The sequence below is a fragment of the Saccopteryx bilineata genome, chromosome 3, assembly GCF_036850765.1.
Source record: "Saccopteryx bilineata isolate mSacBil1 chromosome 3, mSacBil1_pri_phased_curated, whole genome shotgun sequence".
Taxonomy (NCBI): Eukaryota; Metazoa; Chordata; class Mammalia; order Chiroptera; family Emballonuridae; genus Saccopteryx; species Saccopteryx bilineata.
The window spans coordinates 288,387,923-288,414,710 of record NC_089492.1 but is presented as its reverse complement, the minus strand read 5'-3'; the positions used below and the strand labels follow the sequence as shown (position 1 = coordinate 288,414,710).

Sequence of the window (26,788 nt, the reverse complement as noted above, 5' to 3'; positions counted from 1 at the left end):
AATCAGCAGACACGTGAAACACTTAGAACCCGGACTTAGCAGTGAGCCCTCAGGCGGTGTTGGCCATGCTCATGCGGTCAGGTCACTCTGGTGCTGACCCTGAGAGGAGGTACCAGGTGCAGACTGACTAATAGTGGCTGGTTAGGGCATATGTGTCTTCTACGTCAGTCCGATCACTCCCTTCATCTAACAGTATGACTTGGAAAATCTGAAGTCTTCTCTTTGTTTCCATGTGCTGCCTCCTATTATTCTTTTGACTTTTTTTTATTTTATTTTTTATTTTATTTATTTATTTTTTTTGTATTTTTCTGAAGCTGGAAACGGGGAGAGACAGATTCCCACATGCGCCCGACTGGGATCCACCCAGCACGCCCACCAGGGGCAATGCTCTGCCCACCAGGGGGCGATGCTCTGCCCCTCCGGGGCGTCGCTCTGCCGCGACCAGAGCCACTCTAGCGCCTGGGGCAGTGGCCAAGGAGCCATCCCCAGCGCCCGGGCCATCTTTGCTCCAATGGAGCCTTGGCTGCGGGAGGGGAAGAGAGAGACAGAGAGGAAGGAGGGGTGGGGGGTTCACACACACTGAGCTGTCACCATGCTCCGCTTCTATCCTCCGCCCCGAAGAGAGACAGGAGCCCACAGCCCTGCTCCAGCAGGGAGCGGGCCCTGCTGACCCCAGGCTGTGCATGGGTGAGGACCAGACACAGACTCTTGTGAGCTTAGAGTCGTTGCTCATGAGCCCGAGGCCACTTCTTGATTTTTGAACCACATGAATGTACTACAGATTAAAAAGTAAATTTCAAGATAAAAAAACATTTTTAAGAGTTGAGGGAGGTGGGAAAATATTTATTAAAAAAAGCAAAATTTAAGCCTGACCTGGGTGGCACAGTGAGTAAGGCATCCACTTGGAATGCTGGAGTCAGCAGTTCCAGACCCCGCTTGCCCGCTCAAGGCGCGCAGGTGCAGTGACTGCGAGTTGATGCTGCCCGCTCCTTTCTCCCCCACCTTTCCCTTTCTCTATCTCTCTCTCTCTCTCTCTCTCTAAAATCAATAAATAAAATCTTTAAGAATTAAAGTTAGAAAATAAAGCAAGGTTTAAATACATAAGTCTGCACATTGAGTATTAAACTAAAACAGGTATACAGAGAGTATGAAACAGGCAGAAAAAAACAAAGGATTTATGTGCTGGGTTGATAAAGCTTTTTATATTCTGGCTACTATAATGTTTGTAAGAGGTTGTTAAATTGGTGAAAATAAATAAATGCAAACGGTTGGCAGCAATTAAATGAACTCTTTCTTCTTCTACGTCGGCAGAACTGATTCCAGCCGAGGAAGCCACCCTGGCCTGTGGACCCTGGACACCCAGCCCGCTGCCAGTCCCAATGACCACAGAAGAATTTAAACACGTGGGACTCACCAAGGCTGTCCTGTCGGCCCACACACAGAAGGAGGAGCAGAACTATGTCGACAGGTTCCGGGAGAAGATTCTGTCCTCGCCCTACAACTCCTACCTGCAGCAAGATAGCAGAAGCCAAGCTAAATGTTGCTATGTGCAAGGTAGTTACACTCGGAAAGACCCGTCCCTCTGGCCGCCATCGCTGTTCTCAGCCCCATCTAGGTGCTGGGAGGTGGGGCGCGGTGAGTCCTGGAAGGAGCCGACTGGGGATGCTGAGATCAATTTGTCTTGTAGCAACAGCTCTCACCCAGACCCTGCTTGTCTTAGAGCAGATGTTAGGACTGTCACCCGCCTTCCCCTCCTCGGGGTTGATTTCCACAGCCGCCCTGTCTGTCCCCCCAGAGTCGGCCTCCAGGCAGATGCAGTCGGCTGGCTGCAGGAAGGGGAAGCACAAACGCAAGAAGCTGCCAGAGCCACCAGGCAGCCGGTGCCCCGGGGATGCCCTCTGTTCCCACTTCAGAGCTGACGGCCAGAGTGGACAGTCCTGCTGCCCGTTCCCCACCGCCCCGTTCCATGCACCCGGCCTGCCGCTCCCGTTCCCGGCTGTGGGGACAGCTCCCAGCCAGGCCCCTTACCTCGTGCCGGCGTGTCCCCTGCCCACCGTGACCTCGCTCGGGGGAGAGCACGCCACCTTGGTGATGGCACCGGCCTGCCTGCCAGGGCCACTGTTCCCAGCAGTCCCTTTGCCCTGTGTGGATACTTTCCTGACCGTTTTCCTGCCTGACCCCCCAGTGGGTCCCCTGTTGGCACCGTCCTTCTCTCCATATCCGTTCCTGGGAGCAACAGGCCCTTCTGAAGTCCCGCCCTCGGTATCCACGGTAGCCCCACGCTTGGAACCACCGTGTCCGGTGCTGGAGCAGAGGCCTGGGGAGGCCTGGGACACCCAGAGCGGGGAGCACCCATTCCTCCCCTCCAGGACCAGCTCACCACTGCAGCTGGACTTGCTCCGAGAGGACACGCCCCGGTCCTGCGCGTCTGCCGAGCACGCCAGCAGGCATGTCGGCCCAGAGGCTGAGCGTGTAAGTGATGCGAGCTCCCGGCACACAGCTGAGAAAGGAAGCCGGTACCCTGTGGGAGTGGGGGTGAGGGCAGGGCAGGCTGACCTTCCGTGTCTTCCTGACTCTGTAGAAAGGGGAGTGAGAGAGCCTGCTGGTCCTGGTCTCAAATACCACGTGGTTTTCACAAAGTGCTCTCAGATTTTCTCTAGGAACTTAGTCTTCCCCCCTTTAAAATTTGATATCCAAGCATTAAACTTAACATGTTCATTGCCTGTGAAATCTATTTTCTTACCCACAACCGAGGTCATGGTCTGGGGGAACAGGAAGGAATAGGCCATGCCCACAGGCATGGGTTAGCAATTTTACTTCTTCAGATGCTTGCCAGTCCTCATCAGTCAAGTGGGCAGTTTGTAGTTTCCCATTTATCCATGTCATTTCCAAACAAAAAGAATTTTTGGTTCATTTCCATTAACTTTTCAGCCCTTCACCTAAAAAGGCACTCAGATTACCAGGTTAGATTTTGGAATAGGATCTTAGATGAGCGTGAATATTTATACCGTTTTTCTCACCCCACCCTTCAAAGTACCCTTTAACACAGGGGTCCCCAAACTACGGCCCGCGGGCCGCATGCGGCCCCCTAAGGCCATTTATCCAGCCCCTGCCGCACTTCTGGAAGGGGCACCTCTTTCATTGGTGGTCAGTGAGAGGAGCACAGGATGCGGATGCCACAAAGCGCGGTGTCACTCACGTACAGTACTACTTCCGAAGACACGGGACGCATGTGTCACGGCTCCAGAAGCACGTCATATCACTTGTTACGGCTAACAGTGACAAATATGGAACCGGACATTGACCATCTCATTAGCCAAAAGCAGGCCCATAGTTCCCATTGAAATACTGGTCAGTTTGTTGATTTAAATTTACTTGTTCTTTACTTTAAATATTGTATTTGTTCCCATTTTGTTTTTTTACTTTAAAATAAGATATGTGCAGTGTGCATAGGGATTTGTTCATAGTTTTTTTTATAGTCTGGCCCTCTAACGGTCTGAGGGAACTGGCCCCCTGCTTTAACACATCCACACCGAGAAAACGATACCATTCAAGAAAATGTGCTCATTTTGAAAGCCTGATACTAGTGTACTCACTAGAAATCTAAGGCCAGGCAGTGTGTCCTGGTGAGCAAAGCCTGGGCTGCAGAATAAGACATGGGTTCGGGTCCCCGCCCTGTCCCTTGTTAGCTGGTCAGCTCAGGCGGGTCATTTAACCTGTCTTTGCCTTTGTTTCCTTATTTAAAAAGTAGAAGGATGAATACTTCATAGCTGAGTCTGAGGATTAAATGCAGTAATATTGATATTTACGGAGTTCTCCCCCCACCCCACCCCCGGCCCAGTGCTGTGTGACTTCCAGGGCAGCTAGGACTTTGTTTTGTTCCCTGCTGTATTCCTAGTATTTGGGACGCTGCTTAGAATGTTTACAATGTTCAATACATCTTTTCTGAATGATAAAAAATTTCAAACATGCACCTGTGTGGTCTGTGGCCTGTAGTAGGTGCTCAGAAAAACAACAGTATCTTGAATATTAGATACAAAGGAATTGGAACCACATTCTTGGGGACAGACTGGGATTGTTTAGTTTCACAGTGATACCCGGCATTTTGTTCCATTCAACATGTGAAGTTGAAGCTCTCCCAGTTATTTTTGTAACAGAACCCATGAGATATTAAAATGTTTCCTTATGTTCTTACTTTGTAGCAGTGTGTTACAGGCAGCGGCAGGAAGAAGGACCACATCACTGCCAGCGACCTGTCGACAGTGCCCCTAACCGAGGAGCGTCCTTCTGGACCTGGTTCTGCAGCGTCAGGTAGTGGGTCCAAATGCACAGTCCTCCCGCTCAGCCACCAGCAGTCTCATGGGGGGCGGGCTGTCTGGTTTCCAAGCTGGGGTAGAAGTCCAGGATTTTCTTCCTTTTCACTTTCCATGAGCTTTGCTGGGGGCAATCTATGCCAAGTTTAGGTGTAGAAAGGAAGAATTCTGAGAAGTATATGCATTAAGGTCCCAGCACCCCGGGCACTGTGTGGAGCATTTCCATCACCGGGAAGTTCTCCTGTGACTTTACAGTCAGGCCCCTGCCCTGATCCTCTGGTCCCCTGGCCTCCATCCATGTGCTTTGTGTCTCTTGAGTGTGTTATTTCTGAGGTGCCACGTAAACTGAACCGCCGGCTGGCTGTCTTCTGTGTTGGGATTCTTCAGTGAGCACAGGCTTCTGAGGTTCGTCCCGACAGCCCTCCCAGCAGTTGTCCCCTCTCATGGCCGAGGACAGTCATGCTGTGTGCATGTCCACTCACCAGCTGATGGTGTATCGGGTTTCCAGTGTGGGACCATCAGTGCTGCGATGGACGTTTCAGTCTGAGTCTTTTTGTGGGCATGTTATTATATTCTCTTGGGTAAATACCTAGGAAGGATATTGCTAGGTCATGTGTATGGTTAACTTTATAAGGAGCTGCCACACTGTTTTCCAGAGTGGCTGTACCATTTTGCATGCCTATCAGCAGTGTATGAGAGCTCCAATTTGCAACACATCTTGGCCAACACTGGGTATTGTCCATCACATAAGGTTTAGCCATTCCAGTATTTAATGTAGTGATACCTCATTGTGGTTTTAATTTGCATTTGCCTATTAATGAGCAGTGATGAGTATCTTTCAATGTGCTTTTTGTCATCATATGTGTTCAAGTCTCTTGCCCACTTTTTTGGGGAGGGGGTGTTAGTATCCTGTTGAGTAAAGAGTTTTGTGTATATTCTGGGTACAAGTCCCCTATCAACTATTTGTTTTGCAAAAATTTCCTCCGTGTGGCTTGCCTTTTCATTTTTTAATTTTTTTAGCTTCATTTTAAAGAGCAAATTGTTTCTAATCTTAATAAAGTTCAGTTGATCAATTTTTTTCTTGTATTGATGGTGCTGTGTGTCCTTTTTAAGAAATCTTTCACCTAAGTAGAAGTTACTAAGACATTCTCTGGCTTGGAAGTGTTATAGAGGTAGCTTTTCTAGTTAGGTCTGTGATCCATCACCAGTTAATTTTCATATACGGGGTGAGGTAAGGGGTCAATATACTTCCGTGGCATATGGATATTGTTCCGCCCCGTCTGTTGAAAAGATTAATCTTTCCCGCACTGTATTATCGCGGCACCTTTGTTGAAAATCAGTTGGTCCTGTGTGTTTGGGTATGTCTCTGGGCTCTCCGTTCTGTTTATCTTGATGGCTGGCTTTAGGGCACATCCCACAGTCTTGATGTAGCTTTCAAGTAAGTCTTCAACTCGGGTGGGTTAAGTTCTCCAGCTTCGCTCTTGTTTTCATAGTAATTTTGAATATTGTAAGTTCTTTGTCTATGTAAATTGCAGAGTCCGGTTCTTATTCTTTAGCTTCTACAAAAACAAAAACAAACAAAAAAACCCGTTGGACTTGGATTAACTCTGTGTTGAGTCTGTGGTTAGTTTTGGAAGAATTATCACCCTCATAGTATTGAGTCTTCAGTCCACAAGCATGCTGTTTCTTTTTTATGTAGGTCTTGACTCTTTCTCAGCAATGTTTTGTAGTTTTCCATGTACAGGTCTTACCCATGCATATTTTGCTAAAATTATCCCGAAGAATTTCATATAGTTGATAGTGTAGTAAATTCCAATTTCCAGGTTTTGTTTTGAGCCTCTAGAAATTCAGTCAGATTTTGTATTTTAAACGTTCTATTGTGCAGTCTCGCTAAGCTCACCGATGAGTTTGTATAGCTCTATTGTACAGCCTGTAGGACTTTTCTACATAGACAGTACTGCTGTCTGCAAATACAGTTCTACCTCCTCCTTTCTGACCTGTGTGCCTGTATTCACTTGTCTTGCCTATTGGACTGGCTGGGCCCCGAGGACAGTGCGGAGGGGAAGTGGCGAGCCAGACGTGACTGCTTGTTCAGTCTCAGGGGCGGGCAGTCAGGTGGCACCAGTAAGTATGGTGTGAAAGCTGGTTTTCCTTAAACGTTCTTTGTCAGTAGAATTGAGAGAGGAGGTTCCTTTTTATTTTTAGCAAGAGATAGAGATGGAGAGAGAGGGACAGACAAGAAGGGAGAGAGATTAAGAAGCATCAGTTCTTTGTTGCAGCACTTTAGTTGTTCATTGATTGCTTTCTCACATGTGCCTAGTTGGGGGGGGGCGAGGAGGGGCTCCAGTTAAGCCAGTGACCCCTTGCTCAAGCCAGCGACCTTGAGCTTCAAGCTAGCAACCATGGTGTTATGTCTGTGATCCCACGGTCAAGCTGGCAAGCCAGCGACCTCAGGGTTTCAAACTTTGATCCTCAGCATCCCAGGCCGATGCTCTAGCCACTGTGCCACCTCCTAGTCAGGCAGCTCCTTTCTACTATTAAATCACCGAGGTGATTTTTTTTCTACAGCCTATTGAGATAATCAGACGATTTTTCTCCCTTATTTTATTAATATGGTGAATTACATTAATTAACCTGGTATTGATTATGCTGTTTTAGTGTTTTTCACATATCACTGGAATCTATATCCTAATATTTTGTTAAATACATATTTTTGCACCCATTGTGACAAATACTGTTTTATACTGTTTTCCTGTAATATCTTTGTCTGGTTTTGTTATCGGCGTAATGCTGTTTTAAAAAAAAAAAAGAGTTGGGAATGGTTCACTCCTCCTCTGTTTTCTGAAATAGTGTGTTTTGAATTGGTAGTACATCGTCCTTATATGTGTGATAGAATTTCACCAGTGAAGCTATCTGGGTCTCAAGTTTTCTTTGTGAAAAGGTTTTAAACAGCATACTTAATTTCTTTAATAGAGTGAGGTCTATTCATGTCATCTGTTTCTTTTTGAGTGACCTCTGGTAATTTGTATTTTTTAAGGAGTTTGTCCATTTCATCTAAGTTATCCAACTTATCATAAACTTTTTTATTGTATTTCCTTATTCTTTTAATGTTTGTGGAATCCATAGTACTCTTATTATTGATATTAATATTTTTCCTGCCTGACCTGTGGTAACACAGTGAATAAGGTGTCATTGACCTGGAATGCTGAAGGTCACAAGTTCTGAACCCCAGGCTTGTTCCATCAAGGCACATTCAAGAAGCAACTGCTATGAGTTGATCGCTCTTCTCCCGCTTCTTTCCCTCTAAAACCAATCAATAAAAATAATAATAATATTTTCCTGATTGTTCTTACTATTTACCAATTGTATTAACTTTCAAAGAAGCCACTTTTGGGCTTTTTTCCTATTGTTTTTTGGTTTTGTATTAATTACTGCTCTAATCTTTATTATTTTCTTTCTTCTGTTTTATTTTTATTTGCTTTTTCTAAGCTCTTAAATAGAAGCTTAGGCCATTGATGAGACACTTTGTTTCCCTCCTAATATAAACAGTTAATGCTCATTTCCCTCTAAACAGTTCTGTAGCTTCATCCCTCCAATCCTAATGTGTGTTTTTATTTTCATTCAGTCTGAAATACTTTCTAATTTTCCTTGTGTTTTCCTCTTTGACCATAGGTTATTAGAAATGTATTAAATTTCCTAATTTTGGGTTTTTTCCAGCTATTTCATTGGTTTCTAACTTAATTGAAGTCAGAAAACATTCTTTGTATTATTTTTTTTAATGTATTGAGTGAGACTTGTTAGTGGTCCAGAATTTGGTCTGTCTTGACAAATGTTTCCTGTGCACTTGAAAAGAATGTGCTCTGTGATGGTGAGTGGTGTTTCTTGTAAATGTAGATTAGATCAAGTTGGCTGATAATGTTGGTCCAGCCTACTACATCCTGATTTTCTGTCTACTTATTATCAGTTACTAAGATAGAGCTCTTAAAATGTCCAACTATAACTGTGAATTTGTCTTTTCTTACAGTCCAGTGTTTGCTTCATGTATGCTGAATCTCTTATTAGGTGCATACACATTTAAGATTGTTAGTCCTTTTGATGACTTCATCCCTTTATTAGGATATGTACCTTACTTTGAAATCTCATTTGTCTGATACTAATATATCTACTCCAGTTTTATTCTGTTAAGCTTTTACATGGCATATTTTTTAATCATTTTACTTTTAACTTGTATGTGTCTTTATATTTAAAGTTGACATTTTTGGCCTTTGCCAGCTAGCTCATTTGGTTAGAGCAGGGGTAGTCAACCTTTTTATACCTACCGCCGCCCACTTTTGCATCTCTGTGAGTAGTAAAATTTTCTAACCGTCCACCAGTTCTACAGTAATGGTGATTTATAAAGTAGAGAATTTTACTTTATAAAAGTTATAAAACAGAGTTATAGCAAGTTAAAGTATATAATAATAATTATTTACCAAGTACTTTATGTTGGATTTTCACCATTTGGCAGAATAAATCTTTATAAAACAACTTACTATAGTTAAATCTATCTTTTTATTTATACTTTGGTTGCTCCGCTACCACCCACCATGAAAGCTGGAACGCCCACTAGTGGGCGGTAGGGACCAGGTTGACTACCACTGGGTTAGAGCATTGTCCCAATACCCCAAGGTTGCCGGTTTGATCTCCGGTCAGGGCACATACTAGAACCAACCAATGAATGCCAAACTAAGTGGAACAACAAAGCAACAATTCATTATTTCTCTTTCTCCCTCCCTTCCCCTTCTCTAAAATCAGTCAATAAATAAAAAATTTTAAAAGTATAAAGTTCACTATTAGTTGGGTATTGCTTTATTATCCATATGATAGTTCTTGCCTTTTAATTTTTTTTTTAATTTTTTTTTTTTTTTGTACTTTTCTGAAGCTGGAAACGGGGAGAGACAGTCAGACAGACTCCCCGCATGCGCCCGACCAGGATCCACCCGGCACGCCCACCAGGGGCGACGCTCTGCCCACCAGGGGGCGATGCTCTGCCCCTCCGGGGCGTTGCTCTGCCTCGACCAGAGCTACTCTAGCGCCTGGGGCAGAGGCCAAGGAGCCATCCCCAGCGCCCGGGCCATCTTTGCTCCAATGGAGCCTCGGCTGCGGGAGGGGAAGAGAGAGACAGAGAGAAAGGAGGGGGTGGGGATGGAGAAGCAAATGGGCACTTCTCCTATGTGCCCTGGCCAGGAATCAAACCCGGGGCCCCGCACGCCAGGCCGACGCTCTACCGCTGAGCCAACCGGCCAGGGCCAGTTCTTGCCTTTTAATTAGAGTACTTTAGACCAGTGGTCCCCAACCATTTTTGGGCCACGTACCGGTTTAATGTCAGAAAATATATTCACGGACCAGCCTTTAGGGTGGGACGGATAAATGCACAAAATAAAATTATGCAACCAGCGTAAAAACTGTGGTATTTTATTTTTTATTTGTATTTTTTTTTTTGTATTTTTCTGAAGCTGGAAACGGGAGAGACAGTCAGACAGACTCCCGCATGCGCCCGACCAGGATCCACCCGGCACACCCACCAGGGGCAACGCTCTGCCCACCAGGGGGCGATGCTCTGCCCCTCCAGGGAGTCGCTCTGCCGCGACCAGAGCCACTCTAGCGCCTGGGGCAGAGGCCAAGGAGCCATCCCCAGCACCCGGGCCATCTTTGCTCCAATGGAACCTTGGCTGCGGGAGGGGAAGAGAGAGACAGAGAGGAAGGAGGGGGGGTGGAGAAGCAAATGGGCGCTTCTCCTGTGTGCCCTGGCCGGGAATCGAACCCAGGTCCCCCGCATGCCAGGCCGATGCTCTACCGCTGAGCCAACCGGCCAGGGCCAAAACTGTGGCATTTTAAAATATAATTGTCGAACTTACGAGACAAGCGTCAAGAGTGAGTCTTAGACGGATGTAACAGAGGGAATCTGGTCATTTTTTAAAATAAAACATTGGTCAGGCTTAAATATAAATAAAATGGAAATAATGTATTTATTTATTCTTTCTCTGTGGACCGGTACCAAATGGCCCACAGACCAGTACCAGTCCGCGGCCCGGGGTTTGGGGACCTCTGCTTTAGACCATTTACATTTAATGTGATTATTGATATGGTCAGGATTAGATTAAATCTTCCATCTTGCTCTTTTAGTCTCATCTGTTCTTTCTCTCCCTCTTTTCTTCCTCCCCTCCTCCTTTTGGGTTAATTATATACATTTAATGATTCTTTTTTCTCAACATTATTGGCTCTCAGCTATACCTCTTTTTTTTTAAGTCAGTACTCCAGGATTTGCAAGTGCATCTTTTACTTATCACGGTTTATCTTCAAATATTATACCTATTCCATCATGTTACATCTAAGAGCCTTGAAACAGAGGACTTCCATTTACCCTCCTGTTTTTAACTTACATTTTACTTCTACTTGTATTATAAGCCCACAATTTTTTTTTGCTTTACATAGTCCATTATCCTTTAAAGAGATTTATTAATGAGGGAAAAAATGTGTTTTATAGTTACCCATATGCTTTATTAAAAAATTAGAAAGGTACTTTTGTTTGGGGGATTAGTTGTTCTTGTCCCAGAGTCAATGGAGAGAACCTAAAAGGTCAGGTGCAAGGCAGGAAAGGAGTGGTCCCGACAGCAGTGTGGAGGGGTGGGCCTTGGGGTGGCCAGTCGCGTCTCCGTCATAACTGGAAGAGGTGAGGAGGGCGTACAGATACGACTAAAGTTACATTTGGTCTCAGGATAATGAGTTTCTTTTCTAATGCCTTCCCCTTTTTTCTTATAAAATAGGTGAAAGTGAGGTAGGAAACAGAGAAGTGGAAAATAGCCATGGCCAGTGCTAGATTACTGATCCTTGTGGGGATGATGAATTTATTGTAGAACCAACATACTCTGTTTTGTGTGCCTTTCTCCCTGTCTGAGGCTTCTTGGATTTAGCTATAAACAGTTGATCCTTGGCTTTATCAGAGTTAACATTGTAATAGTTACGAAAAGTCAGAGTGAAAAGGAAGTTGAAGGTACTGCAAAGAGTGTCCCTGAATGACGGATTCGGGCTCCAAGCTGAATGACTAGGGCACTGTTCCAGATGTGTAGCTGAACGATGACGAGAAAGTGAGGCTGAGACGTGACTGAGGGGACGGAGCTGAGAGGGGCCATGCTAGGCTGTGGCCGCCAGATGGCAGAGCCTGGAGGCGGAGGAAGAGAGCTTGGGGAAATCAGAGAAGCCTGGGCGAGGTCACCGGGTGGGTGCGGTCACCTGGGCAAGGTCACCTGGGCGCAGTCTGGGCGGCGTGCTGGAGAGGAATAGGTAGTTGTCAAAGTCTTTGAAGAATGATGGTCAGTTGAGGAACCAGTCCCTGACAGGCATTTTCTAATCCATTGTTGTTGTGGATTCTTGATAGGAGCCAGTGACAGCAGCCTCTGTTTTGCTAGCAGTGATTATTCTTCTGAAGTCACCGAAAGCGGGCTGCAGGCTCCTGAGGCACAGAAAGAGGAGGCAGCTCGTGATCTCGCTGAAGAGCCCATGTGGAGAATGATCAGGCAGACACCCGAGTGCGTCCTGATGACCTACCAGCTCCCTGAGAGGTGAGGCGCGCCGGAGAAGACCTGCTTATGAGTTCCTTAATGGCTTCTTACGTGTGTTTTTAAATACAAAGTGATTTTTCAGTGTTTTTATATATACTCTCAGGGAAGCGTATTTTCAAATTCATTCATTTGAAGTCAAATGGTGAATGATTTCATGAACAGTGGTTGCGCCACATGTGTGTGGGTCCAGACTGACGATCATGTCACCATCGTGAAGCAGGGGGACAGAGAAAAGCAGTGCCCTCCAGGATAGCGCATAAGTGTAGGGACTTTCTGTGGAGACTCTGGGTTCTCCCATTCTGAGGTAACTAAGGAAACCTGTTTCTTCTGCATGTCTCATTGCAACAGTGTACAGATGTTTTCCACCAAGAGAAAGAGGCTTTATTACAAACTGAGCAAAGAAATGGTTTATTTTTAATGTGTCCTTCATATATACATGTCGTATAACAAGAAATGTACAGCTTATTACAGAACAAGAAGGCTGCTGTTCCAGGTGGCGTGGCAAGGGCCCCAGGCCATCCTCAGGGCTGTCAAGGCTGTGTCTGCTCACTTTCAGGGCTGAGGAGACCGTCCTGAGAGAAGACCTGGAGAAGCTGGAGAGCATGCGGGGGCGGCAGCCGCAGTTTTCCCATAGACAGAGGGCGGAGCTGGCCAGGGCACACGCCTGGGTGCGGAGCCGCACGCTCCCGCATGGCATGGACTTCCAGGTGAGCTCGGTGGCCGCAACAGTCCGCTGGTGTGTGCTGGTCCAGCTGGTGGTCTGGGCCCTCCACACACATCGCGTGATTCCATGGGAAGGTTAGTCCTCAGGGTCACTCCTGTGGTGCGTGCCTGTTTACCAGTAAGCAACAAAAGGAGGCATGCAGATGTCAGACCGTTTGTATAAGGTTACACGGTTCATTGGATTTTGAGGACAGGTCTCTGCCCACCGGCATTATTCCTTCCACCGGTTGGCATATTATGGGGCAGTAAGGAGTAGAGCACCTGCTCTGAGATGCAATTTACAGAGGAGATGGGTGTCGGAGGTTGGTGTTTCACATAGGCACACATGTTTGAACAGAATTCAAATTCAAGGTGTAAGAGTCACGCCGGAGGTAGTGTTCACACCCACCAGGAGTCTCCAGGGGACCCGGTGGTTTTTCTGCTCTTGTGACATCTTTACAACGAGAGCATGAGTGAACAGCTGGAATGGGGGCACGCTCATCTGCCAGCGGCTCCAGGACTTGGTTCTGTAGTGATGGTTGTGACAGCTTTGGGAGGCAATGTGTAAAGTCAAACGTTATAACCAGGGAATCAAGGTAGGTGTCCGAAAGAGTGTCTGTGAAGATTTACAGATTAAACAAGTCATGGAGTCTTCCCCAATATTTATTTTATTTATTTATTGGGGTTTTTTGTGACAGAGACAGAGAGAGGGACAGTTAGGGACAGACAGACAGAAAGGGAGAGAGATAAGCATCAGTTCTTCATTGTGACACCTTAGTTGTTCATTGATTGCTTTCTCATATGTACCTGACCAGGGGGCTACAGCAGAGCGACTGACCCCTTGCTCAAGCCAGTGACCTTGGGCTCAAACCAGATAAACCCATGTTCAAGCTGGTGACCTCCGAGTTTCTAACCTGGGTCCTCCGCGTCCCAGTTCAGTGCTCTATCCACTGTGCCACTGCCTGGTCATGCATCCCCAACCCCATTTTTAAAGAAAGGAATGCATGTCTCTCATTGAAGTATGGCTGACATGGTCTCACCAGACAGCACTTATCATTAAGTGTCTTTATTTTTTTTAAGTATTGTGTTTCTGGTGTTTTAATAGAAGGGTATGTGAAGAATGGGCCCTAAAACAATTTACACAGAAGCTTTTAAAAAGTTGCTATCATCTACACTCTAATATTAAGGAATGGGCCATAATGGATATTGTTAGACATGAATAGGTGGGGGAATTAGACACAGATTGCTTGGCTGGCATTTTGCTGATTTTAAAACTTTGCAGATAACATTACATCAGATACCCAGCCTGTTCTTTTCTTTCTTGGAGGGCTGTGTCACTTGCAGAAGCAAACATCTGGCCAGCGGCGCTGCTGGACCCTGTGGCCAGGATGTGGCGGCGGACAGCAGTTGAGAGACTGGAGGTGCCCGGCACACCTCCCACAGCTCCGCTGGGCAGCGGCCTCTCCGTGTCTCTCTGGACACCCTGACTCTTAAACGACCATGAAGTTATTGTTGAATGTTAAGGTTTTTCTTTCTTGACTTTTTAATAGACATTGGTTTTCTGAAGCGGACTTTGTACATGGTGTCTTTTCCTCCCCCTGTTCCTGATGCATTACAACTGTCAGTAAGCGTTTTTCCTAGCTTAGCTGTCTTTTACAGAGATTGGATGGCCTCGAAAAAGGCGTTTGTACAGCAGAACTTCATTTCAGGTGTCACCCAGAATGAATTGTAAATAGAAATGTGGCTGGAAGGAGCCCCCACCAAACCCTTGCCTCGTTAGTTTTGCTCTGCTGTTAACAAATGTCATCGCCCTGTTCGAGTCAGTGAAGAAACCCCGCCTGCGGCCATGCACTGTTCATCGTGGCTTCCCTAAATTCAGTTCCGGTCTGCACAGGTGACGCTTCCCCTCTGTAATTAGCATCAGACACCCTAGTGTCCTCACAACACGGTCACTCCAAGGGTAGCGATATTAGCGTGTGCTGCCCAGTGGCACCTGGGAGACTAGTTCTGAGGGGGCATCTCAACCTTCATTCTTGCAGATGCCTTTTCTCTCAGTTTTCCACCTTCCATGGAAATCCTGAGTCTCATCTTAAAAATGGGTCCACTTAAAGTGAGCTTATGACTTGGGGAGTTGAAATTAGCTGTGCATGTGTCATTTTAATTTTCCCATTGATCTGGGGTTGGGGGGAGAAGCATCAACTCCTTGTTCCACTTAGTTGTTCCATTTAGTTGTGTGTACTCATTGGTTGCTTGTCATACATGCTCTGACTGGGGGTCAAACCCACGACCTCTGGTGCACTGGGTCGACACTTTATTTACTGATCCACCTGACCAGGGCACATATGTCATTTTAAAACAAAAGAGCTTCTAACTCATCTGGTGGTATTTCCCTTTTTAATGTTTTTATTTTTAAAATGATAATTGTAAAAAGTTTTGTAAAAACTCGTGTTGGTTTTATATGCATCTGTGTTTAAATGTTTAAACCAAAACTAACAGTTAACTCTTTCCAACCGATGTACACCAAAAAGGTCTCCACTCTGCCTGAGGTCTGATTGGCACTGCCTTTTGTTTGCCCTCAGACAGGGGTAAGTGTCGGGCAGGGGCTGCGCAGTGAGGAGGGACTGCCAGCGCTTGGGGGTGCTGGGTGCTGGGCGGAGACCTGTGCGCTCTGAGCCTCTGAGGTTGTGTCTTCCCAGGGGTGGCCGTGCTTCCTGGGTGAGTTACCTCCCTGTCCTTTAGAGAAGTCGACGAGTCCTTCTCAGACCAGGGATGACACGTGCTGTTCACATGGGTGCAAATCAGAAAAAGGAAATAAAAAGAAAGCAGAGGCTACAATACCCTTTCATCTTTACAAACTAACATTCTTTTGTTGTTGTGTTTCTTTGTGTTTTATTTTGTTTTAGGAAAACTCCTCTTTCTCCTTTCAAGCTCTATAGGTTTTTATAAAATACATTCTGATAATATTCAGGAGCATTGACGTTTTTGTCTGTGATGACTGCTGGGCCTGCTTCTCAGTCCCCATAGCTTAGATTTTCTTTCGAAAGTATTTGTTTCCTGGAAAGTAATTCTGTCTTAAGGTGTCAGCACCTTTTTCCGATGCTACCTATGACATTTCTTGGAATTTTTTAATATTAAATAGTTCCATGCAAATATTCCTGTTTTATGAAGAGAGAACTCTCATATTCTGCTCTGACTTGATTGTTAAATGATTTCTGAAGCCCTCATTGTGTGTTGATCTAGTTGTGTGCTATTTTTTTTCCCCTTGGTGTAAAATACCAAAAATTTAAAAATTAGTCATCTGGGACGTTATCCATCAATAGAATCATCATGATCTTCTGTAGTGGTAAAAGTTTAATTTGCGTAAATCAAAAATGGCACGGAGCTATCAGAGGGTCATTCTGAATTTGTGTATGCGTATGTTAAACCTCACGCTGTCTGATAACATAGGCCTTTCTTTTCCATTCTTTCGGGATGTTTGTTTTATTGAAATCTGCTTACTTCTCTGCCTTAGTACACATTTTAAGACGTGTACACTGTACTAGGCTTGATTTGAAACTGGTGCTTGTTGTAGGCCAATTTCTCAAACCACTTACAGTTCTCAGATTTTGACAAACGGAGTAGCTGGTGTATTTAGAGACTGGACCGCAAAGCTCCCACTGAGGCCGGCGAGGAGGCCCAGCAGGGACAGCTGCTGCCCCCCACTAGGGCTTCACCCAACTTTGTTCAAGTTTATTAACTTTTTGTATTATTGACTATAAAACTTTGGTAATAAAAAAGTGTATATTCTAGGCTTCGGTGTTTACATACATGTTGTCCAGGGCTGTATTCTCTTGAGTAAAGGGTCAGAATTTATGAAAACTCATTTAGAATGCTGTGTGAATGGAATCATTTTGCAGTTAAGTGAAATTTCATTATGATCCACAAGGTCAACTTAATCCCAATGAAATTTTGTTTCAACTGAATTTATAACTAGCTGTGTGAAGTCGCTTGTTTTTAATGGTTATTAATTAATATTTTAATTGGGTACGTTTTTTAAGTAAAAACAAAAAATAAACCATGTACATGTGCACTTGAGAAATGTCCTTGCTCTGTGTCAACAAACACTTGTCCTGCACGTGTGCTGTGTGTCTCTGGGGAATGGCGGCTGAGCAATGTGGGCACACTGGGGACACAGCCGCCGCACACTCGGGCTCCTGGCTCCCGTCGACAGGGGCACTGGGTCGGCGACGGCCTCTCCAACCTCAGTGAGTGCTCAGCACTAAGGAATTTAGTATGTCCTGAGCGCACGTACATATTTTTTAATACTAAAATTAATGCCAAATTTATAAAAATCAGTCATCAAAGTTATTCTTCAGGATTCTGCAGTGAACCTGTGTTTCACAACGTGTGTCGCTGGCAGCAACAAAACCTCCAAATTAAAATATGAAATGAGATCCTGAAACCGGCAGGAGTTTTTAAATGGCCCACCTTTCAGGAGGCCTGCACCTTTCCATAGCCAAACGAGGAGAAGAGAGCGCAGAGTGTTGGTGGCCTGTGCTCCAGTCCCAGGGAGCTGGCCCGGAGCCCTCCATGAGTTAGCGCCTGGGATGCTGGGGCCCCCAGGATGCATTGTTAGCGTCCTCCTTCTACAGAGGAGGACACTGAGCAGACAGACTCTCAGCCGTGTGCATGCGTCGGGAGCAAGGACACGAACCTCCTCATGACTCCAGCTCCCCATCTGTATGAGTAATGGCCGAGTGTTGCTGAAACGCGGGAGGGTTTCTAGCGTCACTTGCTGTGGAATTCCACCGTCAACTCTTCCTAGGCTCATAAAGATGAGATCATTGTAAGGTTCAAAATTTCTGTGTCGTGAACTAGTGCTGGTTCAGCGCCCCCGGTGAGAGAGGACCCCCCAGGATTCCATAGCGACGCGTAGTGGCGGCTGCAGGTTCCCACGGTGGCGCATCTGTTCTCCATTCTTTGAGTGTAGAGCACCTTTCCCCGGCAGTGTGTTGATATTTTCAGTTAGGAAAGTGAAGATGTATCAAGCCTGTGATCTTTGTAAGAGATTTCTGGGGTCTGGGTGTGGATCTGATACTTTATCCCTCTCTGTGTCCCCCCACCATGCTAGTTTAGTGAATGGCAGAGTTGGGGTGGGGAAGTGCTCCAGTTCTAATCATGTTCTGTGCTGGAGGCGACACACTGTGTTTCTGTCCATCTAGAAGCTACATTACATAGAGGTAGCAACAATGTAAGGCAGTACGTGCACACACCAGGCTAGCTCTTTCATTGCACCATCTTAAATCCCATCTCAGCTCCCTACTCTCTGCAAGAAGCAGATTACAAAGGGACTTTTCTGGTAGAAGTGAACTGGGGTCCTTGAGCTCACAGGCACAGAGTGCAAGGAAGAGTCACTGTTCAGAGAGTCAAGTTATCGCGTTTTCCGTGCTTGGGCCAGCTGAGGGAGGAGGGTTCAGAGCATGAGGATGCTCCCCATCAGACAGGATGGAGAACTGAGGCTGTTCCCAGCCCTTTCGGCTTCCTTTACCTCCGATTTTTTTTCAAAATACTGAATTCCTTTCAGTAATAACTCTTGTCCATCTTTAAGGATTGAGAGGACATCGTAGCTAAGATAATGTAGTTGCCGTTTAACTATTTTAACTGAATTTCACTAACTTTTTTAGCATTTGTGTCTCTTTATTAGCTTTACATTTATATTCCCAGATCCATCTCTAAAAAACAAGTTGATGGAAGGAAGAATTACAGATTTTAGGATATGTTGATAAGTAAAATAGCCAGTACTGATATTTGCAGAACATAGAGGATTTATTTTCCAAACAATCATGAACAAGGTGCATAGTTTGCCTAGCTTTCCTTCTATGCTGTTTTCAAATCAAGCATTTTTATTTGCGGTTTTCTAAGACAGTTCTGAGTGGACGAGTAGGCGTTTGTTTCACTTCAGACACAGTATTTCCAGAAGCACCCAGAGGTACGTCCACGCTTGTATTGCTTCCCGATCTTGGCCCAAAGACGATTCAGTGAAATGTTGGGATCTTGTCTAGAGAAAGCCTGAAACTAAAACCAAACAAACACAAACAGGTGGTTTATCAGTGAATTCAGAGTCCCGCATGAAAAGGAATGTTAATCCAGGCATCGGACCTTTTGTCGTGTTCTCTGGGATTTTATTGCAGTAAGACCCCATCGTGTGGGCCACGAGGGTTCCCGGTCCTGTGCCCGTGCAGTGTGCTTAGCCCTGCGACTGCGGAGAATTTGCCTACACACTCATTAACCTGTTTCTACTCAAATCTGTTAGAGACAACTTCTAGCCCTGGCCGGTTGGCTCAGTGGTAGAGCGTCGGCCTAGCGTGCGGAGGACCCGGGTTCGATTCCCGGCCAGGGCACACAGGAGAAGCGCCCATTTGCTTCTCCACCCCTCCGCCGCACTTTCCTCTCTGTCTCTCTCTTCCCCTCCCGCAGCCAAGGCTCCATCTGAGCAAAGATGGCCCGGGCGCTGGGGATGGCTCTGTGGCCTCTGCCTCAGGCGCTAGAGTGGCTCTGGTCGCAACATGGCTACGCCCAGGATGGGCAGAGCATCGCCCCCTGGTGGGCAGAGCGTGGCCCCTGGTGGGCGTGTCGGGTGGATCCTGGTCGGGCGCATGCGGGAGTCTGTCTGACTGTCTCTCCCTGTTTCCAGCTTCAGAAAAATGAAAAAAAAAAAAAGAGACAACTTCTAGACATTTGTTATCTTCTGCGTAAAACAGATCTGTCTTCAAATTAACTTCTTGGATGGTTTTTTTTATTCTAGAATTTTCATGAGCAAATCTTACAAATCCTCGTGTGATTTTTAGAGTCTTTAACCATAATCGTTCTATTGAAAAGAATGACTTCTATTTAGTCACACGTGGAAGCCACACCATCCCTTCCCAGGTGGTTCACCCAGGTGGGGGCCTCAGGTGCTGGGTGCCAGCCATCTCCAAGACTGAGGTTTCCAGAGTCTGTTTTTACAAGGGTATTAACGAGTGCTATACTGAAAAAGACGTTTCTGGTCAACGTGTTTGGGAAGTGCTTGGTTAAAGTTAAATAAGCGTAGCTTGTGATTTTGGGGGGCCTTCAGTGTGCTGATGTGCATAGGGAGTCACCAGGACAGGAGAGGGGCTGACTTGTGGGACTAGTGTGCCCAGGAAACACTAATTTGGAGTTGGGGGAGGGGAAGGAGTAAGATCAAGTACCAATTTTTCTTCAGCATACAAGATGCTCCATGAGCTGTGCCTCACATCTAACCATTCCATATCCCCCATCATTCCCTACTGCAGCCTTCCCACCACACACAAAAATAACTTCTGTGCCCTCGGCCACCCATCCTCCATCTCCCTGTTCTGCGCGTGTTTCTCCTCTTGGGTGATGCACTGCTGTGCTTCGCAGACCTTGATTTGCAAGTCACCCAGGGCCCTGGTAAGCTGCAGATCTGAGTTCCTTGGATGCTGGGGGGTGGGATCTGAGAGTTAGCCTTTCTCACCAGGGCATCTGGTCTGCCGGCCATGCCACGTGTGTGTGGAGGTGATGGAAGGAGAGCTCATGTGGATGACAAAGGGGAGAGCAGGGTGTAGAATGTTCACCTTTTTTAACATAACTCATACTCACCTTGCTTGTGATTCCTCTCGGGTTCAAAATGTTAGTACCAGGATCTGGAAAAACAATATTTTGAAACTATTCATCATCAGATCTATTGTTTATATTTTCTGCTTATTTAATTTAAAATGCACAAAATAGAACATTACTAAATGTCTAGTTACTGGTCTTTTGTTTTTGTTTTTTGGGGTTTGTTTGTGTGTGTTTTTTTACGCAGCAGCAATACTGAACCTGCAGCCAGATAAGCGGGCACTTTTGTTCTTTTTTGCCTACAGAGTTCACAAACAGCACTGCGTTATTCCTCAACAACTTACCATTTTAGTAATTTATAAAAAATATAACAAATGAACTCCTTTCTATTAAGCAATGCCTATTTTAAAATCTCCACTCTTCTCCAGAATGCCCCAGGCACTGTATCAATGCCTAGGGAAACACCTCACGGGGAGAGCAGGCATGCCTACTATATTGTCTTTGCTTCGTCGCACTTCCCAGACCCGCAGTGTTGACAAACCGGAGGTCTGCAGCAGCAACCTGCGTTGAGCAGGTCTGTCGATGGGCCTTTTACCAACAGCATTTGCTCACTTCATGTCTTTGTGTCACCTTTTGGTCACTCTCCCAATCTTTCAGAGTTTTTCGTGATTGTTATATTTGTTACGGTGATCTAGGATCAGTGATCTCTGATGTGAAGACGGCCACAAAATGACTGCTCCACCAACCAGCTGTTCCCTTGTCTTTCTCCCTCTCCCAAGACCTCCCTATGCACTGAGACACAACAATACTGAAATCAGGCCAGTTAACAACCCTGCAGTAGCCTCTGAGTGTTCACGTGATAGGAAGAGGGGCTCATCTCTCACTTTAACCCAAAAGCTGGAAGGGGTTAAGCTTGGTGAGGAAGGCCTAGGAGCTGTGATAGGCCCAGAGCTAGGCCACCTGAGCCAGTGAGCCAAGTTGTGAATGCAAAAGGGAAGCTTTAGAAGCAACCTAAAAGTGCTACTCCAGTGAACACACAAATGAGAAGAAATTGAACCAGCCTCATTGCTGATTTGGAGAAAGTGTTAGTGATGGGGCGTCAAAAAGCCAAAGTCTCCTCCAGGGCAAGGCCCTAACTCCTCAATTCTGTGAAGGCTGTCAGAGGCGAGGAAGCTGCAGAAGGAAAGTCTGAAGCTCCTGAGGTTGGCTCATGAGGTTTGAGGAGAGAAGCCATCTCCATAACATCAGAATGCAAAGTGAAGCAGCAAGTGCTAATGCAGAAGCTGCAGCAGGTTATCCAGAAGGTCTAGCTGAGGTGATTCATGAAGGCGGCTACACTGCACAGCAGGTTTCAGTGCAGATGAGACAGCCTCGTATTGGAAGAAGATGCCATCCAGGACTTTGCTGTCCAGAGAGGAGAAGTCAGTGCCTGGCTTCAGAGGACAGGCTGACTCTCTTGTTAGGGGTTCATGCAGCTGTGACTTTGGGTTGAAGCTAGTGCTCATATACCAAACTGAAAATTCTAGGACCCTTAAGGATATGCTCAATCTGCCCTGGCCGGATAGCTTGGTTGGTTAGAGCATCGTCCTGAAGTGCAGGGGTTGCCAGTTCGATCCCCGGTCAGGGCACATATAGGAAAAGTTTCTTGTTTCTGTGTCTCCCTTCCTCTCTCACAAAATCAATAAATAAAAGTTAAAAAAGAAAAATAATATGCTCAATCTACTCTGCCTGTGTTCTATAAATGGACAACAAAGCCTGGATGACAGCATATCTGTTTACAGCATGGTTTTACTGAATAGTTTAAACCCACTCTTGAGACTAATTGCTAAGGAAAAAAAAATATTCAAAATATTACTACTCATTGACAGTGCACCTGTTCGCCCAAGAGCTCGGATGGAGATGGACAATGCGATTCATGTTGTTTCATGCCTGCTGACAACATTCATTCTCCGGCCCATAGATCAAGGAGTCATTTAACCCTCAAGTCTCATTGTCTAAGAAATACATTTTGTGAGACTACAGCTGCCATAGATTGTGATTCCTCTGACAGATCTGGGCAAAGTCGATTGAAAACCTTCGGGACAGGATTCCCTATTCTAGATGCCATTAAGAACATTCATGATTCATGGGAAGAGGTCAAAATGTCAACATTAACAGGAGTTTGAAAGCAGTTGATCCCAATTCTCATGGATGACTTTGAGGGATTCAAGACTTCAGCGGAGGCAGTAACGGCAGAAGTGGGGGAAACAGAGAACCAGAATTAGAACTGGAGTTGGAAGTTGTGACTGAATTGCTTTAATACATGGTAATGTGTGTAAGACTTGAATGGATGAGAAGTTGTTTCTGTGGATGAGCAGAGAAAGGGGTTTCTAGAGATGGATTCTAACCCTGGTGAAGATGCTGTGAAGAATGACTACAAAGGATTTAGAGTATTACATAAACTTAGTTGATAACGCAGCGGCAGGGTTGGGAGGACTGACGCTAGTTTTCAGAAAAGTTCTACTGTGGGTAAAACGCAATCCAACAGCATCACTTGTTCCAGAGAAAGTGTTGGTGAAAGGAAGTGTCAGCTGATGAAACAGATTTCATTGTCTTTTTAAAAGAAATTGCCACAGTCACTTCAGCCTCCAGCAGCCACAACCCTGATCAGTTAGCAGCCATCAATATAAGGCAGGACTGACCCTCCACCAGTGAAAAAGATTGCTTTGCTCAAGGCTCAGATTATGGTTGGGGCCCTGGCAGGTTGGCTCAGTGGTAGAGCATCGGCCTGCCGTGTGGAAGTCCCAGGTTTGATTCCTGGTCAGGGCACACAGGAGAAGCGCCCATCTGCTTCTCCACCCCTCCCTCTCTCACCTCTCTCTCTTCCTCTCTCTCTCTTCACCTCCTGTCCTGCAGCCATAGCTCAATTACAGTGAATTGGCCCTGGGCACTGAGGATGGCTCCGTGCCCTCTGCCTCAGACACTAAAAAATGGCTCCAGTTGCAACAGAGCAAGGGCCCCAGATGAGCAGAGCATCACCCTCTAGTGGGCTTACCGGATGGATACCGGTGTGGGAGGGATACGGGAGTCTGTCTCTGCTTCCCCTCCTCTCACTAAATTAAGAAAAAAAAAGATGATGGTTGGCATTTTTTAGGTAAGGTATGTACATTTCTAAAGACATATGCTACTGCCCACTTGAGAGAATGCAGTATTATATAAACATAACTTTTACATGCTCTGGGAAACCAGAAGTTCATTTTAATGCGTGATTGGCTTTATTGCAATATTTGCTTTATTGCAGTGGTTTGGAACCAAACCCACAACTCAGAGGCCTGCCCATGGTAAACGCTGAAACCTTACTGATTACTTTGTGTGAGGCTGTGCTGAACATCTGACGTGCCTTTTCCCATTGACTCCTCACCATAACCTCATGAGGTGGGTATTTCTGTCATCCTGCTTACTGATTAAGAAACCGAGGCACAGAATGATTAAATAACTTAAGATTTTAGTAAATGGGAAACCAGGACTTACAACTGCACTTGTTAGAGACTGTTATAGTACTCCCCTCCCCCCAAAATAAAAGTCAGTCCAGAAAGAGAATACCCTGCGGTGCCAAGTAGAGCGTGATGCCCCTGAGGAGTTGCCGGGCAGAGGGAAGAGAGGATTGCAGAGGGAGGCCTGACGCCAGGAAGGGAGTGTGCGGGTTATCAGTGTCCTTATTTTACGTAGCTCGTCTTGATGCTCCAAAATAGGGCTTTACCTCATCTAAGAGAGGAGAGGAGAGAGTAGCCATAGAATCAGACAACCTGTGACCACCAGAATCCTCTTACCTGCTTCCCTGAGACTGTCGCCTGTCTCTGCGCCCAGCATGGCCAGCAGCCCGTGTAGAAGGGGCGCTCTGTCCAGTGCATCCGCAGTCAATCTTACGCCTCCTCCGGGTGCTGCACAAAGCAAGGACAGGCATCAGTGACACAATTTCTTCTTCAATTAGTTCCTTCTGTTCCCCGATGGCCTTTTTTTTGGGGGGGGGGGGGGAAGGGGGAGGTACCAAGGACAGGGAGACAGTACTAGAAAAGCTTCAGTTGCTAAGTCGGTGATTTGTCACTAGTGGTGTGTTAACAGAGAAGTGTAAGGGCTGTAGTGCAATATACGAGCCAGCAGGACCACAAATCAAGAGAAATGGACCCACTTCTGTCTGCCGCCTGGGTGACCTGCCAAGCTGTTGGCTGCCTTGAATCAGAGGGTAGCGCTGAGCCACGGGGCCAGTTAAGAACATTTCCACTAAAAAGTGACTCTTCCTTGTTTCTATTTTTATTAATTTTTTAAAATGTATTGATTGATTTTAGAGAGAGAGGAAGAGAGAGGAAAACCATCAATTTGTTGTTCCACTTATTTTGCATTCATTGGTTGATTCTTATGTGTGCCCTGACTGGGGATCGAACCCACCACCTTAGCGTATGGAGATAACATCCTAACCATCTGTGCTACCCAGCCAGGGCTTCCTTGTTTCTGTTAATCTACTGCTGCCTCTTGCTTTTGGAGACTCAGGTGCTGAAATGGGAGAGGAAAATCTAGGACTGGTTTTCTAAAGAACAAGATTATGTTCTTCCTATTGAGCAGATAAGAGGGCATTACCTCTTATCCTTCTGTCCTTCAAGAGTCAGGTACGGCTGTTATTAGACAGGAGTTGGCTTTGAAATGCTCTTTAAAGAACCCGATAGTAACTTTTCCAGTGTGAAATATGGCCAACGTACAGCATATGAGTGGCATACGAGTGGGATGGTATGTAAGAACCGTGGGGGAAATGGCAGGAGAGGTACAGGGAGAGTGCGCGTGGGGTGTGTGGGGAGCGCGTGTGGGGTGTGGAGATTTGGCTCCCAGACAGTCCCCTGGGGCAGGTGCTCCCGTGCTGAGATTGGAGGCTCTGGAGCCATGGAATACCCGCATGCTTGCGGCTTACAGATACTTAGCTACAGCCTCCACTGAAAGACAGTGAACAAACCATCCGAGCACTTTCACAGTATTGCTGAAGAATACTAATGAAACCCTATGAAATCTGGCCACATGTAAGTGTTTATGTTATGAAGGATCATGTATGGAGAAACAAATTAATGAGAAAAAAATATTTCCGGCCAGAACTCGACAGTAAGATGCAACCTGTTCAGAATTTGAGTGAGATAGCTATACTCCTTTCATCCAAGTTCCTTAGTGATTTTTTAAAAATAATTTTTAATTTCCTCTAAGTTTTTCAAAATTATAATAATGCCATGCACATTTTTGAAGATGGCAGTAATAGCTGAATATTTATTCTCGAGTGCATCCTGTGTTTTTTCACTGGTCGTCTTTAAATAGCGGAGATTCAATAAAGTTAATGCTTGTTTTTGGCCATTAAAATGACTGCCACTGATGGGCTCAGTGACCCCAGAAGTGACCGTGCAGGACTAACAGTGCTTGACAGTTAGCAGAAAACTGCTTGAGAGAAACTTTATAGAGGCTAGAAATGATTAAATCAATGGCTCAGAAGAGCTTTATTTTAATTTATTTAAAGAAAAATGTCTAAAAGTGCCCAGAGTTAAGGACAAGATAAAATCCAGTTAAAATGTTTATGGAACCTAATCCTGAAGCATCGATCATCTTTTTCATTTCTTAGATTATGAGGTAATAGCAAAATAGGTATTTGCTTGACCCATACATTCTTAAAAATCCTACTTATAGACTGGAACCGAATGCACTAGGCATCAAAGGGAAAAAGATAAATGTCATACTTGGAAATCTATGACATCCCTAGCTCCAGCTGGTCACTGTTTTTAAGTTTTTAATATATACATTTTTGTTCCATGTAACACAAGGCAGATGATTACTTGTTAAAGTAATAGAGGATAAAATTAAAATGTTTTTAATCTACAATCGGAACAACCACATTCTATATTCAACCAGTTCATTGAAATGAAACACCAAAAAAATGTTTTTTAATGTAGTATAATTTTTAAAGTTAAAAAACTGACCAAAACCAAAAGTTTGAATCACAGAATCACAGCAGGGAAATGAAATGAGCACTTCTTCCCTTCCACTCTTACATTTTGGAAAGAGGAAAAACCATATCCATTTCTGAATGTGAACTGTGCTATAAGCATCCTCAAGTATTCTTTTCATAGCATGCACTATTCCTTTAACAGGACTCCTTTTAAACAAGAATTCCCATCCTTATCTCTGGCATTACATTTAAGACCCTTGCTCTGAAGGCTCTTTCAAGGCGAACACAAGGGAAGAAAACTTGTCCTTACCGGAGAGCTGCAGGGGCTCTTCCCTGGAGTCAAGGACAGGGAGTGAGAAGAGAGGACTCAAGCATCCTAGGAAAAGCAGGCAGGAGACCAGCTTATACATGATGTGCAGCAGACGGAAGGCTTCCCTCTTGGCTTCTGTCGTCCAGAACTTCCCGTTTGCTCCTTCTCATTCTGCGATCTGCGACTATATATATTATCCTATGACCTCATACCATCCCCTCCAAAAAAAAAAACCAAATCAATTTATTGGCTATGGAACGAAAAGGCAATCACTTTGCATTGATGTAATTTTTTTCAAGGTTACAACTCATAGACAATAAATTGAATGCCT

The 26,788-nt window shown here is 45.4% G+C and overlaps 2 protein-coding genes across 7 annotated transcripts in view; one reads left to right on the top strand and one right to left on the bottom strand.

Annotated features, from left to right (window-relative positions):
* The window catches only part of PER3 (period circadian regulator 3), a 50,336-nt gene extending 33,642 nt beyond the window's left edge, over nucleotides 1-16,694 (top strand). For 5 of the 6 annotated variants that reach the window (XM_066270554.1, XM_066270553.1, XM_066270557.1 and 2 more), the window contains 6 exons: nucleotides 1,312-1,554; nucleotides 1,796-2,472; nucleotides 4,203-4,311; nucleotides 11,731-11,914; nucleotides 12,471-12,621; nucleotides 13,944-16,694. In XM_066270554.1, coding sequence (XP_066126651.1) covers nucleotides 1,312-1,554; nucleotides 1,796-2,472; nucleotides 4,203-4,311; nucleotides 11,731-11,914; nucleotides 12,471-12,621; nucleotides 13,944-14,027 — 1,448 coding nt within the window. In that variant the 3' untranslated portion in view covers nucleotides 14,028-16,694. The remainder of the gene's footprint in view (nucleotides 1-1,311; nucleotides 1,555-1,795; nucleotides 2,473-4,202; nucleotides 4,312-11,730; nucleotides 11,915-12,470; nucleotides 12,622-13,943) is intronic. The other variant, XM_066270556.1, reaches the window with a different exon arrangement.
* A 1,859-nt stretch (nucleotides 16,695-18,553) lies between these two features.
* On the bottom strand, nucleotides 18,554-26,557 carry UTS2 (urotensin 2). The gene is made up of 4 exons (XM_066266585.1): nucleotides 26,458-26,557; nucleotides 24,004-24,114; nucleotides 20,237-20,280; nucleotides 18,554-18,670 (listed from the first exon to the last, which is right to left on the bottom strand). The coding sequence occupies exons 1-4, from the start codon at nucleotides 26,555-26,557 to the stop codon at nucleotides 18,554-18,556; spliced, it is 372 nt and encodes a 123-aa protein (XP_066122682.1).
* Between the last annotated feature and the right edge of the window lie 231 nt (nucleotides 26,558-26,788).